Genomic DNA, 15,423 nt, shown 5'->3' with positions numbered 1-15,423 from the left:
ACAGGTTATCTACAGACTTATTGATATTCGGCACCGCGGAACCACCATGTTGGCGGCACATCGCGACCAAGAGAATTTGGTGCATAGTCACCACCAAGGCCCAACAAAACAACAGCCGAAAACACCAGGAGCCAGATATCCCAAGACGCCCGGCAACTTCGGGCGAGGCGATGAGAATGCGCCCATGGCATTTGCGGATAAAACCGCCTTCGGTGGTGGTGCCAAGTTGGGAGGAAAGGATAGGTTGATGACGGGGAAAATGACGGGCCAACGCCAGACAATGTTAACTCCGATGGGTGCGTGTTCCTATATTCACTTCAATAAAAGAATCCCCCATACGGCTTGCTAATCTCTGCCAAACAGATAATCGTACTCGTGCGCCACTAGGAAACAAGACTACAAATGCGAAAGCCAGAACAGGCCAGACGACTGGGGTCAAGGATATTGTTCGGGAAATCGAAAAGACACAGACGAGGCAAAGCAGTGGACAGAAGACCAAGCAGAAACCGGTGAATCCTCAACCAATCAAGCTGAATATTGAGCATGACAAACATGACGATGCCGATGGTAACGAGATTCCGGAGCCTGAATATGCTCCCCCGAGGCCAACCCCTCTGCCATATGAGTCTGATGTGCTGCCTCCAGGCGGCCTCACCTTCAATGGTTTAAAGAAAGGAAATCTTCTTAAGGGGTATTACCAGCACTTCCATAATCCTATTGATGAAAACGGGGTTTCCCTCATGGAAAAGAAATTCAACAAGGAGATGGAAACAGTATTGCAAAAGGCCGAGGAACGAAATGCTCAAGAGGTCAATGCTATAGGTTGGAGCCCGGAGGATATTGAGGATAATCAAATCCCAACTACGGTTTCAAGCGATAGAGTCAAACCAGCGACTGATTTATCATCGAGGAGGGCCAGAACTAAAAGTTCCCAATTACAGCCTGCCTCTATCTCTGCGCGACGAGCTGCCTCAATGTTGGCTGTGCGTTCAGACAAGCAGAATGGCAATGTCCCACGTCCTGCCTCAAGCAGTTCTACAACGCGGAGGCCATTATCGGGGATAATTTCAGTAACCAGGCCTGCTAGACCAGTCATCACCAAGCCAAGTTCGAGTGGAAACTCAACGGGCGAGGCCGCTTCACGAACAACCCTAGGATACAATAAAGGGCGTTCGGCTTCTTCCATGGTGCATTCCCATGGCAATAGTCAGTCCATCAGGCAGAGACAACAGCCTAAGCCTACTGTCCCACAGGACCCTGATTCCCAGATGACTATTACCCCAGCTCGAATTTGTCGAGCCACTTCATGCAACACGGAATCATCAAGGCCACAATTTATGTCAATCTTCGATGACGGGGACGAAGGGGACTTGCCACCGCTGCAAAGGCCATTTTTGCCATCCGATGATGAGGAAGATGAGTTTGAATTCAAGCTGACGATTTGATTCCCTGTGTAATGAATCTTAAAAACGTTGGAGTTTAGGGTATAGCATTATCTGAGACCTTCACGTATGAACAACTTGGCAATAACTGTGACACCACCAGGCCAGCTTCTCAAGCGCCTGCCAGAATTTAGCTTTACCATTTCCCTTTTCTCTTGCCGCCCAAACGGAAGAAAAAAACAAGCGTACTATCTTCAAATGGGAGTCGTGGTAGCTGTCGGCCCTTGTTCACAGCGCTACCCCGACAAATTCGACATATCAGAGCGTACACACAGTTTTTGGCAAGGTATATTTGCCTCGGGGTAAATATATACTAATAAATTACAGTACATTATGGGACATCTCGCGATAGGCTAATTCATCTTCCCAAAGATGTGCAGACATGCTTTTTACCTCGAGTTGAACCGTGTGCATAGCTGCTATCACTCCATAAATCGTAGTTTCCGCTGACAGACATTGCTGTAGATTTCAGCATTGCACCTAAAACCCCTTTATTTTCAACGAATTTGATTAAAATTGGCATTTCTGGGCGTGGGAAATTTGGTTTGATTGTGAAGCAGCCTGCAGGTACAGAATAAACTTTTTTTTGGGGGGGGCTAGCCTCTGCCGGCCAGAATTCTAGAGTGGCCAATGCAGCGACTAACTCCGGATAAATAGTATTTCCGGCAAAGCCACGCCGAGAGCGCACAAAGGTTCTCGGTACTTCCTGAGCCTCCGTAATGTTGCCAGCCTGTGGCTGGACCAACAAGGATTCAGTTCTGCCATCCCTGAAAGAAAGTGTCAATCTATGTCGAACCTCTCACCGTCCTGTCCCTTCTATTTTTCACACGTGCACGCTTCACATCTTGATCTTTTGCTGCGGCACATATTGCACTACGATCGCATACGTTTGCTTCGCCCTCTCATCACTTTTCCATTGGCGCGACTGTTCTTGCTCTGCCAGTGAATGAGGATCTACCCGCCTTCCCACCGCTGCCCGCCCTCTTGTCCTCCGGTCGCGTGGGCTCGGCGAAGCGCGTACGGCCTGCGTGTGAAGACCATCGCCCACCACAATCGTTTGTCCCGTGAATGGCCTAGAACCAAACGCGAGATATGATGAGCAGGTTGCGGTGCAAAAGATAACAGGAGCGCATCGACACGATGACTCGGCCGCCTCCAGGCGTGAGTTTCGCGCAGTTCTTTCCAAACGCTCCAAAGGTGAGAGCAGAAGCCCAAGGCCGGGCAGATCGCGAGCGATCACGGCGCAATAGCATTCAAGGCAGCGATCCATCTTCAGATCCCGCTGCCGGCGCGGTGCCTTCGAATGCAACCGGTTTTGCTCGGCTGTCACAATCTAATATCCCTTCGGATGCCCCCCACTCACAAAACGACGATCACGACACTCCTCTGGGAGATATACCCAGTACTGTTGGATCTGCCAGCTCGCACACGAGCTCTGCGTCCTCTATTTTTAGTGCCTCACAAAGGCAAACCACAACGACGGCCTCATCTCACATATCTGCAAGAACGACGCCTCTCACCGCGCGGGACTCATCGTCCTACTCACCTGTCCCCCCATCTTCAAAGCCAGATATGCCTCCACTGGAGGCAGCCGACCATGGCTCGGGACAAACTCATACCGCAGGCCTTGCTCAAGGCCATGATGGTCTGAACTCATTCGGTACCCAACATATTGATCGCCCGTCGGCCCGAGATCCATTTCCATCTGTCAAAGGCCTGATATGTACATATGATCCGATCCTCGATCGAGTACGGAATAAAGGAGCTGGCAAGAGTTCCAAACCGACATATACAGAATTCGGATTGGTATGTATAACTAAATATTCTCATGGGTGAAAGGGGGGGCGTCACTTTCGGGCACAGTAAATGTAGGCTAACTTTCTTGGATAGAACGATGACGCTCCCCCTTCCGACCCGCGTTTGCAAAAGGCTGGGGGCCGGCTTGGCTACATTAATACCGACTATTATCTACCAAAAGCTCGATTGCGCCCTGCGCCAGAGAATCTCAAACCCTACCCGTATGATGTAAAGACATCCATCGGGCCTGGCCCGCCGACGCAGATCGTGGTGACACGGTACAACCCCCTGATTCCCTTCAACAAAGTGACGGCTGTCTTTGCAACATTTGGAGAAATTGCGGAAAGCAGCAATAAAATGCATCCTGATACAGGCAGCTACCTTGGTTTTGCGACCATTCGCTATCGTGATTCTAAGCGCTCAGGGCGAGCGGCCGTCTCCGCAGTTGATGCCGCTCGCCGTGCCGTGCGGACACCTGGTATCAAAATCGATGCGGATATGGTCAAGGTTGACTATGATCCAGAGGGACGTAAGAGCCGACGAATGCTTGAAGAACATCTCAAACGAGAGAGAGAAAAGTATAACAAGGAGAAGTTAGCTAGGGAGCAGGCCGCTTCTAAAGCACCTCCAACAGGTCCAAAATCTTCAGCACCAGCGGTGCCTTTCGTGCGACCCCCCCCGACAGCACCCAAAGGACCAACTGGGCCGTGGCCAACGCCGACGACAGCACCACCACAACCTAGTGCAACGCCGCCTGCCAGGCCACAGGTACCTATTGAGCCGCAGAATATCTCCCATCAATTGGCGAATGACCCCTATATTTTCATCTCTTCTGATGATGTGCCGATATTGCCTAGTATCGTCCCGCACATGAAGAAACGATTAAAGAATTATGGGTTTGAAGAAATTCGTCTCGACCGTACCGGCTTCTACGTTGTCTTTCGAAACTCGTTTACGGGCAAGTCAGAAGCAGAACGGTGCTACCGAGCCGTCAATCATACCGAATTCTTCAACTATGATATGGCGATGCAGCTTTGCTTGCCAAGACCAACTCGTGGTGCGGACGCTGAACGCAGACGCAGTCCTTCTCCTCCACCCCCGAGAGATAGGGAACGGGACCAAGAGTTGTCAGCACGGCGACGGCATGAGGAAACGAAACGACGTCGGCGAGAAGAGGAAGCAGACCTCGAAGAAGAAAAGAAACAGAGAGCTAAGAACTTTGATCCTGTCTTCGAGGCCGTGGAGGCGGTTCGACGAGAAATGACGGAGCACCTGATACGGCATATTCGAACACAGGTGGCTGCACCATGCCTCTCTGACTTCCTCAATCCATCCAACCATGTCGCTAAGAGACGAAAATTCAACTTGGACCAGATTGATGACGATGAAGACAACGATAGCAATAGCCCGAGGATTGGGACACCGAATTCAGGAGCGGATCCAATTGAACGGCGAACCGGACGGCTTGAGGCAAAAGCACTGCCCCGAATACGAAAAGTCAAGGCTAAGGGTAGCCACCGAAATATGTTTGTTGATCCCTTTTCACGGAAGCGCCAGTCTGCCGGGAGAAGTGCTTTCCGTTCCTTGCACCATCGTTTCAAGAGTCTGGACAGCGACTTTGAGTCCGACGATGATACTGACACTAGAGCGCTGGCTGCTCGTGACACCGAAGAGCCTGAATCGCGACCTCGGAGTCGCATGAGTACGGATGACGAATTTGGCTCTTGGGGTCGCGGTGGAGACGACGACTCTATGACAGAATCTAGCCTGGCCATCTTAGATCGGTCATCGTTGAAGAAAAGGAAGTTGGAAGCTTCCATTGAGAAGGCTTTTAAGCGACAAAAGAAGTCCGATGAAGAACTATATGGTGTCAAAATTAGCCGCATCGACACGGATATTGACGGACGCGGGGCATCTACAGACATTGGTGCTGATGTTGATCTGTTGGCTGACCTTGACAGTGGTGTGTCCAGACCGGAGACACCCGTACCTCAAACTTTGAAAGGTGTAAAGAAGAAGGCAGTAAAGCCGAAGAAAAAAACCAAGAAGCAACTCTTAGAGGAGCAGGAAGCTCTGAAGCAGCAGCAAGAGGCGGAGCTTGGCGATGAAGGCGACGAGGAGCTCTCTTTGCCAGCCAAGGTGGAGGAGGAGAGCATTCCTCAAGCTGATGCACCTATTGACAAATATGATGAGCGACTATTTTCTACCACACCGCTCACCGCCGCTCTCATACTGCACGACGATTTCAAACCCGACATTGCTGCTTTGCAAAACTTGGCTCTTGGCATTAAAGACAAGCCTGATTTAGCTAAGCTGCAAAAGAAGTTTAGCGTTGCCGATGTTGGAAACGCAGAGCTTTGGTTATGGAAGCGCAACCGTGTCAGAGAACTGAACTCGACGAGCAGCTCTTCCAACCACCAGGTGTCTATTGGAGGATACTACGTTCCAAATTCCACCGGCTGTGCGCGTACAGAAGGAGTCAAGAAAATCCTTAACTCTGAGAAATCGAAATACCTGCCACATCATATCAAAGTGCAGAAGGCTAGAGAAGAACGCCAGGCACGGTCCAAGAGGAACGGCAAAGACAGTGTCCATGCCGCATCTGAAGCAGCCAAGATCGCAGCCGAGAAGATCGCCAAGGGCAACTCACGCGCCAATCGGGCTACAAACCGTCGTTATGTTGCCGATCTGAATGACCAAAAGAAGACGCTTGGGCAGGACTCTGATGTCTTCAAATTCAACCAGCTTAAGAAGCGGAAGAAGCCCGTCAAGTTTGCTCGATCTGCTATCCATAATTGGGGTCTTTATGCCATGGAAAATATCAACAAGGACGACATGATTATCGAGTACGTTGGTGAGGAAGTCCGTCAACAAATCGCGGAAATTCGAGAGAACCGTTATCTCAAGAGCGGTATTGGGAGTAGCTACCTTTTCCGCATTGATGACGATACTGTCATTGATGCAACCAAGAAGGGGGGCATTGCACGATTCATTAATCACAGCTGCATGCCGAATTGTACAGCCAAGATTATCAAAGTCGAAGGCAGCAAGAGAATTGTCATATATGCCCTCCGTGACATTGCAATGAGTGAGTAACTTTCTTTGGAGAGTAAGGTGGCCTGAGTTTAGAGTAGAACCACCTGGCTGACATGATGTTTACAGATGAGGAATTGACCTACGACTACAAATTCGAGCGAGAAATTGGCAGCTTGGACCGTATTCCATGCCTCTGCGGTACCGCAGCCTGCAAGGGCTTTCTTAATTGAGCCTCGAAAATTGCCTTCCCCTACTAATACCGAAACTCTCGCACATTCTTATCACGACCCAAGCTTGGCAACTTCCGAACCTACCTAGAATGGGAGCCAGAGTTCCGTTTCTGGTCCATTCTTGTATAAATCTCCCTATCATAATACAAGCTTTCAATTTTCTTTTCTGTTCTTTTCTTTTTTTGCAGGCTTGGACCACATTCCAACATCACTCTCTCATATAGTCAGAACTATATGGAATTGACTCGAGAGAAATGCGGAAGAGAAAAGGGTCGACGCAAGAACGAAAGAGCAATCCATCTATGTTTTTGGATTATGGCTGTGTGGCGTTAGGCGGACATTGTCAACGGAAAGAAGGCATATTTGCATCATTGGTGCGGTTAGGGGAGTAAGTTAGCCCTCATGGTTTTGACTTGTTTTTTCTTTACTCGTTTCCCGACGTCAGCAGGAAATCAGGGGAAGGCTGCTTGGTTCTTTTTTCTTTTTTTTCAACAACGGCGCCGATTTCAGGCCCATGGTGTTGTCTTGACGCGGCGTTTCAACCGGCCATGTACTTTTTGATCCCCCTTCTCTGCCCCCGAAAACCGTCATCACCTCATATTGACGACTTGACATCGCAACTGTCTGTACATACTGCAACACTTGACACATTGAGGTTACTGAATAACCCCCAAAAATAGAGCAAGCTGACACACTTTTTTCGCGCCTTTAAACGTATCATCATTGTATGTGGAAGTGATGTGGTGTGCTAGTAAGAACAACTGTGATATACGTGCCTAAATGAAGCTCCTTCGACAGGATAAACGTCGTAGAAGATACTTGCTGGAGCACGGTTCGGACATGGCCATACGCTCAACAGCCTGACCAAGGGGTATAACGCCTCTCCGCCAAAACGAAAGAGAGCCAATTGCGAGCAGTATAAGCAAAACGATTTTCTAGAAAAAGAGCGTATAGCACAGTCCCATCATGAAATTTCCACAAATCCTACCCGAGCCGCTTCCAGATAAGAGTAAAAATGCAATACTCTTAGCCTGCCGAGGTCCTGCCCCTTAGTCTCCAGACCCCCTTGATGAATGCGACTCATTCTCTCCAGGTGGTGCTCTCGGTCCAAGCATCCAGTCCTGCATTGCCAGCCAATCGCTCCAGTTGGCTTCTGCGTTAACGATTTCCTTCTCGGTAACGCCTTGAAGTGGGCGGAGGAAGGGAACGGACTGCCCATTTTCCATGTCGTAATCAGCCTTGACTCTGAGCCATGTCTCGCTCTTTGCAGCAAACAGGTAGTTTCTCCGCTCCTGTTCGTGAATAGGACCTATTCCTGCAGACCAATCGTCGCCGAAAAAGCCAAGCAGAATGGAGGGTGTATCAAACCCCGTAGCAACCAGTCGTCTGATGAAGGGCACGAGGGCTACGTTTCCGCGCCCTGCCCCCGACGAAGACAAAGAACTTGGCGTGGCAGCGGAACTCTGATTGGAGATCTTTTCAAATGGTAGTTGGATGTTTACCAAGGCTGCTACGGCCTGTACAGGATTGGTGTGCTGAGCATGCTCAATGAAGAATCTGTGACAGGACTGAAATCTCGGGTACCACTCGAAGATATCAAACTGGGATTCTTGAAAGGGCTGTGAGATGATGTGTCTCGTCAGTTGGTGCCCATTTTTGTCGCCGTTCGATCGAGAAGAACTACCAAGTAGTACAAACTTACATGCTGAAATTGCCTGGGCATGTCGAAGGGAGGGATTACGATGTTTCCTAAATTAGAACAGCTAATGATTCGTGCCAGCGATACACATAACTGTCGACTGAGGTGATTTGTGGTCGTAGGGTCCCACGGGCCGATTAAATAGGAGCCTGAATTTTTTTTTATTAAAAAAAAAAACGTCCTGGGCCCTGGGAATCGGATAGTTATATGTAGAAGACACTGCTGAAACAGCGAAAAGACCCAAGCACCGTGCGTGACACGCAGATATATTGTTGAGAAAGCTTCCCTTTACAAACAAGAGTCAAAAGCAGGGGCGCGCCTCCTGCACTGACTTCTATGATGCGGAAGGAGCCCCGGCAGGTAGATGACAAAGTCCGAGAGGCACTCCTTTCTATCAAGGTTGTAAGTTGCTGACTACTTGTAGAGCCGAAGAGATATTGATAGATGCCCCAGGGTAAGATATCATACCAGTTGCTGAGAATGTGTTGCCAAAGAGAGTGGCGCGATAATCCTTTTATGCCTTGTGTCATGGAAACTCTCATGTCCGCCTGCCTCTGTATCAAGAGTTGCAATGGGGTTCGTGGAAGGGCCTAGAAGGGCAGAGGGGTGTGAGCAGTGATGTGCGGTGAAACGTCTTGAAGGTTAGACTTGGATGAATGTAAATACGGCAGTCGGAGAGACATTCACAAGTTCGATGGCGGGTTGTGATTGGAGCCAGCCGGCTGGGCGAGATGCGAACAATAGCGGATATGGATTCAGACCAGGGGGAGCGGGACTGGAGAGGGGAGGAGGACAGTCAAAAGTGAATCACAAAATACATATGTATGTATGAAGCATGGCAGACACAGGTATTGCTACTAGGGGGGCTCCAGATTGGCCCATGCCGGCATGTATAAAAGGTGCCCAAGTTCGTGGGTTGGAGACGGAGGCCAGATGGAGTGGCGTCGACTGGCTGGACCCGGGAACATGGGAACATGGGAACATGGGAGCGTGGTCCGAGCCAAGATCCATCACCCCTGCAAGTTACCACTCCCTGCGCTTTCAGCCTTGTTTGTCTGCTCAATGAAACACGAGACGAACAGAGTTGCAAACCGAGGGCGACAGGGGAGTGTAGGCGAGCCTGGGAACCATGGTTGTGTCTGGTGTTTGTGTGACCGCAGGCACGAGGCCTCTGCGACGCGAGGTGCTCAGGCTGCAAGTAGTCTGGTAGCACTCGAGCGGTGGGGAGTCAGGGAGGGAGGCAGCCGCGCGGAAGCCTTCGTGGTCCGTGGCTGGGTCGTGATCCACGATGGTCGTAGTCTCCATCCTCTGGGATGCTGAGTGGTGTTTCTTTTGATCCACTGCCCATGTCCTCGGCATGTGCATAGGCTCGTCGTTTTGATTTTTTTTTTCTTACCCCAGGCTGGGGCCGCAGAAACCAGGTGAGATGGCTGGCGACCAACATGATCAACCACAGCCAACCTTGTCGCTTCCTGTGTAATCCCCATTGACAGCGGCTGAAGGGTCTCACTGAAGGTGTTGTTACTCTACGTATTCTTGGTCTTCACCGATTGGTAGTTACTCTGGCCCTCGTCAATCGAAGCACATCGCATCATGGAACAGGACATCGAACCTCGATAACAGATCGAAGTGGCACATGTCCGCGTAGCATCACACAGCTCTTGGCTGTGTAATCGGGTTCTCGCCAAAGGACAACGTCTGCTCACAGTCCTGTCTTCTCCTCTCCGACCCGCCCAGATTTGGCCAAGGCCGATGCCACCGCAGCATGGAATGAGACAAGTTGGCAAAGCCATGGAGAATGACTGATTCCATATATTTGTTAATTAGCCCAGCAGTGGCCACGAACCGGCGGCGGGCAGGGAACGTTGGCCTTGACAGGGCGACCAGGTCAGGGGTGCGTGCCGGCATCGAGCTGGAGACGCAGGCAGGGTTGGTGGCCCGCGTCTATGTCTACATAAGGGTCCTTGAAGCGATTTGGGAGTGGCTGCATGTGTTCCCTAGTAGTCTGTGGCCCAGCTGACAGCCAGCACATGGGTGTGACGGGCGACCAAGACTCTGGTGAGCGGTCGATTTCGGACTCAGTTGCACCATCAAATCGACCTGTAGATCTGGTTGTACGAAGTACTCCGTACAATCAGGTCAAACAAATCCAAGCCCCACCTGTTCAGGCCGCCCAGGATTCGTGACTTGAGCAAGCAATGCCATCTTGAGACTTTCAAGAGAAGGGTGGCCCCTTCTGGTCATCATCGCCCAGTCGCATTCCCTACGGCCTCTCTTTTCATTGGTAATCTAGATGAGCCGAGTTGAGGGTGAAGAGTTGCGGCACAGGCTCTTCGAGTCAGCTACTGAGGTGTCAGTGCTAAGCAAAGGAATTATAAGCGAAGTTGGCAACATGCTTGTTCTTCCTCGTGTTGATGTTCTTTGCGAGTTTATCTCCGAGACCCGGTCGTGAGCGACGGGACCTGATGTCATCACCACCGAAAACCCCCAAATCCTTGTAGGAAGAAGCCAAGCCTCGGGAGGGCGAGGCACCGCGCGCTTGTCTAGCCAGCCAGATCTCAAGTGTCAATTGAACTTGACAGATGCTCATAGGTGGACCCCGGCATAAATGGCTGCTGAATGCCCCCTGGGTCCTAGCGCGCAAAATCCGCGCCGACTGTGGTGGTTTGGGATGCCGCTGTGTGGTGATTTGGTGGTCGCAATCCGCACCTGACATGTAGGTTATCGCGACTCTCACCAGTTGACGGTCCATTTGCCAACCGGTCGCTCCTCCCTGATTTCGACAAGCATTGGTCTCAGCCTACGCGGTACCTACAACTACTACCTGGTCGGTACCGAAACAAAAGTACTTAGTATGCAGGTACCTAGTAGGTACCTAAGTACCTAGGTAGTCGGGACGCGACTTGGTAGTATTAACTCCGTACTGCCATTCGACTTTAGAATTGACGAGACAAATTGTGACTGATCGTCACCGCACTTCGGCCCCCGGCCAGGTGATGACCTTGAAGCACTTACCCATTTTTATTTTTATTTTTATTTCCTATTTTTTGTTCTTGCTCTCATTGCCAAGGCATCCCACCCGTTGATAGCCCTCCGAACTGCAGGAACTGCCCAACAGTACCTCATGTATCTGGAACTGATGGGACGACCATGCCGATCGATAATCGGCAAAATCGACCAGACACTCCATGCGCGCATGGTGACACTGCCCACTCTACGAACTTGGAAGTACTGCCTGAATATTTGTGGCACCAAATCGAATCGCATTGACCGGCCCTGCAGGTGCCCTGGAGACCTTGAGACCTTCAACGCCTGAGCCAGGCTCTCGGGATGGCCACACCACTCAACTCAGAATCCTTGGACGATGTTCCCTGGAAGAAGGGTTCGGCAAGAAGTGAGAGAGGGAATGTTTCCGATGCTTCGGGCCATAAACCGCACTAAGCAAGCGTGCATTGCTCGGCGGGCTTACCGGACAGTTTTTGCTAGGTGCGCTTATCCCCCTACTCTTTGTCGGATTTAAGCTCTACCCATATCCTAAGCAATTTCGGGCAGAATATATTTGAAGTATGCAATGCTAATATAGTACAATACAGTACAACAGAATAAAGCCTAGTAGCCAGGTACCTAGTGCTAGCAAAAGAGTGAGCTCGCCGAGCAATTCACACGCAAGCCGCCTTCCACATGGCAAAAGGCAGCCCGAGCGTCGGCAACCGCCACTGTAAGCGCATCTCCGGCAAAGGGCGACAGGTCACATCCCCCTTCCCACATCCATTGATGTGCCACGGCATGCCCGTCTCTTCAGCTGGCCAGTGTTGATACCCCTGTAATCCTGTTAAGAGCTTGGCCAGATTGACTAACCCCGGTCTTGCTTTGCGCGCTGCCGAATCTTGGTTCGCCGGCTCGCCAGAAAGGAAAAGAAAGTCCAAGCCAAACAAGTTAATACTATTGCCACCAACAGCGGAGCTCTCGACACTCCACTCGAGAATATATTCGTCCAGTGGCAACTGTTTCCGCTACTTGGAGATCAAACTCTAGCCAAACCTCGCATTGGAGGGAGCTAAGCCAAAGTCTTTGCAATCGCTCTTGGATCCAGCAACTTCGCCCTCAACACATCGGAGTTGCACGATACAAAGTCTATCCAATATTGGAACATTTTTGGGTGTCGCGGACACCAAAGTCAGCAACACCAGTCCTCATTTTCTCTCAGCATATGAGAGAAGAAGGTATAGCTATCAATACTGAGACAGAACATAACAAGTGCCAGTAACTCGACGCGGCAAGTCCAGGCTAGAATCTGTTCCCCAATACTACTGCAAATTCCAAGTCATCATCTGGACGAGTATCACAGGGATGTGCACCCGGCCGTCCAACCGGAGCTAGCCTCTTTTGAAGCCAGCAAGCGCCTCGTTGTATCTCTGCCGACCATCGAGGTTGATCATGATATGACTGGAGCCCAGAAGAGGAAGAGCAAGCAATTTCTGGGTATCAGACAGTGGGCAATGTTTCTGCCACGTCTCTCTTGCTCTGATCTCTCATGCGCATCGTACCGTTCTGGATTAGTTCCAACGTGCTTGCGTCTTCTAGTGGTGGCCAGCCATTCAGTTGTGAGACAGGACGGATCGTCAGGAAAGCAGGAAGCGAGAAGTCGTCTCAACTCTTCACAATCAGCATTCAGCTGGTCAAGGAAGCAGTTGGAAAGGGCTTCGATGAAGATTGAATGTTTTCTGTTTTGCAAAATCTGCAGCCGAGTGACGCCAGGGTTATTTAGTGGCCAGGAGCTATCAATCGGGGTGTGTTGTTTGCACCCCACCAACGAGGTCTATCTGTCATAATCGGAGCAGCCTTGTCCGTTTCGATCAGATTTCATGGTCCCCCTGGAATCACGCTGGGACTAAAAATGAATTCTCCGGCGGCATGACGGGCTGAGCGGGAGCCTTGTCGAGGCAAGGGTCGACTCGTATGTATATCTATTGAGGCCACGCAAAGTGGCGAGTTATTTGTCGCAAACCAAAGAAGACTGGTCAACTAGGTGCCCAGCGGTTTGTGTTGCACTCTCATGTCGTGTTGCCCGGTTTTCCAGGACAGCCAAGCTGGGGACGAAAACATGACCGAATCCTGGAGCCAAGGGCACTGAGACACCTGAAGACGAGAAGAGCTGCTGGCTTTATTATGGCTGATTATTCCTCTCACAGCGGCCCCGGTATTCACCACACAAACAAAGTGAATTTGACGGCGAAGATGTAGATGTTGTTCAGGGGCGCTGACAGTGACTGACTGAACAGCCCAAGGAATAGCAAACAGATCTGATGCATATGACCAAGTATGTATGACTCCTCGCAGCCCAAAGCAAACATGAAGAAGCATGGTCAATGCTTTGCAAACAGCCCAAGGAACATAAGACTGTTTATGCGAACCCATCACTTCATATTTTGTTAAATGCCACGCACGGGTTGTTGTCTGCAGTAGCCAACTGTTTTGCGGTTGCGAACTCCCCATACCACGAGTATGAGCTCGCCATGTTCAATCTTCCAGCCCCGAAGACAGTAATTGCATCCAAATTCTCCCATCATGGCATCTGTCCTGCCCGGGCAAGAAATTCGACGCGCGATAGAAGAGACATGCGGTTGGATCGAGGGGGATGCTGGTGCGCATAGGATACAGGGACTTGAAATGTGGCTAGACAATGCGCTTTGTGCTGATTTTTTGACAGATTACCCGCTCAAATGCCAGCCAAGTCAGAGATGCGCTATAGATGTCGTTAATAGTGTCATTGGATGTTGCTGGAACCCGACAGGGGGAATCTGCTCTCTTCATACGACATGTCTCGACAAGAGGGCAGTAACAGGGGGCGTCGAAACGAACTCGGCCATGCTTTGGTTCGGACACCCTTCCCGCTTTCTCTTCTCGTCTTGTTTCATTCGCAACTCCCTTTTCGATGTGTGATGTGCTAAGTTCTACGGCTTGAAGTGTTGCCTCAGCCGCTCCATATTGTAAGACGGATATATTCAGTGGTAACCCTGATATCAACGGGTATTCCCTGTTTATTTGTGATTCGGACACGAAAGCAGACACTATATACCGTTATACTACGGCAAGGCCCCGAACAGACAATGCCATGACGTTAGATCCAATTACAACCTTTATTCCGTCATCAACATCTCATCCGCAATCCAAGACGACGATATCAGGTGTTTCCACCAGAAGCAGCATTCCCACGACACGCTCAAGTCTGTACATTTCGAGTGAGACGAGGCTATGGTCAACATCCGTAATAACTGCAATTGACAGCCCCTCGACATCTATTACATCTTCAGGCGCATTAACAGAGTCCCCTGCAGCCATGGTTGGAATAGCAATTGGAAGTGCTGGTTTGTATGGCCCCTGCTGGAAGCGCATGCTATCGTAACTAACACGACTCATTGCGAATGATTCCAGCGGCATTGACTATTTTTGGTGCCTTGTCATATATAGCATACCGATATGTCAAAAAAAGGAAATCCCGTCGTCTGACACTACGCCCTGTCGAGCAAAATCGGCGCCTGGGTGACGACCGCCATGAAGTCGGGGTCCAGGTGTCCAGGTGAGCGTTGCGGCCGCCCCAAGACACGAAATAGCTGAGAACAGTGCAAGTAGACATTGTTCTTTCTGCTTTGACCCATTTAACGGGGTCACGGAAGCTGGGAAATTTATATCGCTTCCTAAAGTTGGCCGTCTTCAGACTTCGAGCGGCTTGGTCTACTATGAAGAACGATGAAGGGATTCCATTTGCAATCGCTATATAGCGTCCAGTATCTAGGCATTTCCAGGATGAATTTACGAAATTGTATTGAAATTGGGCTCATCAAACGATTGATATTTTCATCACAGTACGCACCCGGTGTTGATGCAGTTGAGCAAATCTCGTGGGCCAAGGAAACTTGTCCTAGGGTCCTAGATTACATTTGCGCTGATCTTTGCATAAGATATGACCTGAGATTTCCTCCAGGATTCCTCTTAGCGCCACATGCTCGGTTCGTCTTTGTAAAATGTCCCGTAGCACACTGATAGTTCCCAAGATCAGACCGATAAGAAGTACGCAATACCGAGCAGCCATTTCGAATGAGCTGGCCATGACGCCATTTAGAGCGTCCTGCACCCATACTGCCCGGTTTCATCAACTGGCCTTTGTGAAGGAGTGAGCGGCAGAAATCGAAGGGCCACTACCCCTGAGACTAATTCG

At 50.3% G+C, this 15,423-nt stretch overlaps 3 protein-coding genes across 3 annotated transcripts; 2 read left to right on the top strand and 1 right to left on the bottom strand.

The window, feature by feature from the left end:
• Positions 1–46: 46 nt before the first annotated feature.
• G6M90_00g095760 (uncharacterized protein) lies at positions 47–1,445 on the top strand (the record flags this gene model as incomplete). Its single annotated transcript, XM_014691268.1, has 2 exons — positions 47–296; positions 364–1,445. The coding sequence occupies 2 exons, from the start codon at positions 47–49 to the stop codon at positions 1,443–1,445; spliced, it is 1,332 nt and encodes a 443-aa protein (XP_014546754.1).
• A 1,137-nt stretch (positions 1,446–2,582) lies between these two features.
• On the top strand, positions 2,583–6,505 carry SET1 (Histone-lysine N-methyltransferase, H3 lysine-4 specific; the record flags this gene model as incomplete). Its single annotated transcript, XM_014691269.1, has 3 exons — positions 2,583–3,248; positions 3,333–6,327; positions 6,402–6,505. 3 exons carry the CDS (start codon positions 2,583–2,585, stop codon positions 6,503–6,505), a joined length of 3,765 nt encoding a protein of 1,254 aa, XP_014546755.1.
• Positions 6,506–7,554: 1,049 nt separating this feature from the next.
• G6M90_00g095740 (uncharacterized protein) lies at positions 7,555–8,228 on the bottom strand (the record flags this gene model as incomplete). Its single annotated transcript, XM_014691270.1, has 2 exons — positions 7,555–8,124; positions 8,208–8,228. 2 exons carry the CDS (start codon positions 8,226–8,228, stop codon positions 7,555–7,557), a joined length of 591 nt encoding a protein of 196 aa, XP_014546756.1.
• Positions 8,229–15,423: the final 7,195 nt, after the last annotated feature.

Source organism: Metarhizium brunneum, chromosome 6, assembly GCF_013426205.1.
Source record: "Metarhizium brunneum chromosome 6, complete sequence".
NCBI classification, from domain to species: domain Eukaryota; kingdom Fungi; phylum Ascomycota; class Sordariomycetes; order Hypocreales; family Clavicipitaceae; genus Metarhizium; species Metarhizium brunneum.
This window is presented reverse-complemented; position numbering and strand designations above follow the sequence as displayed.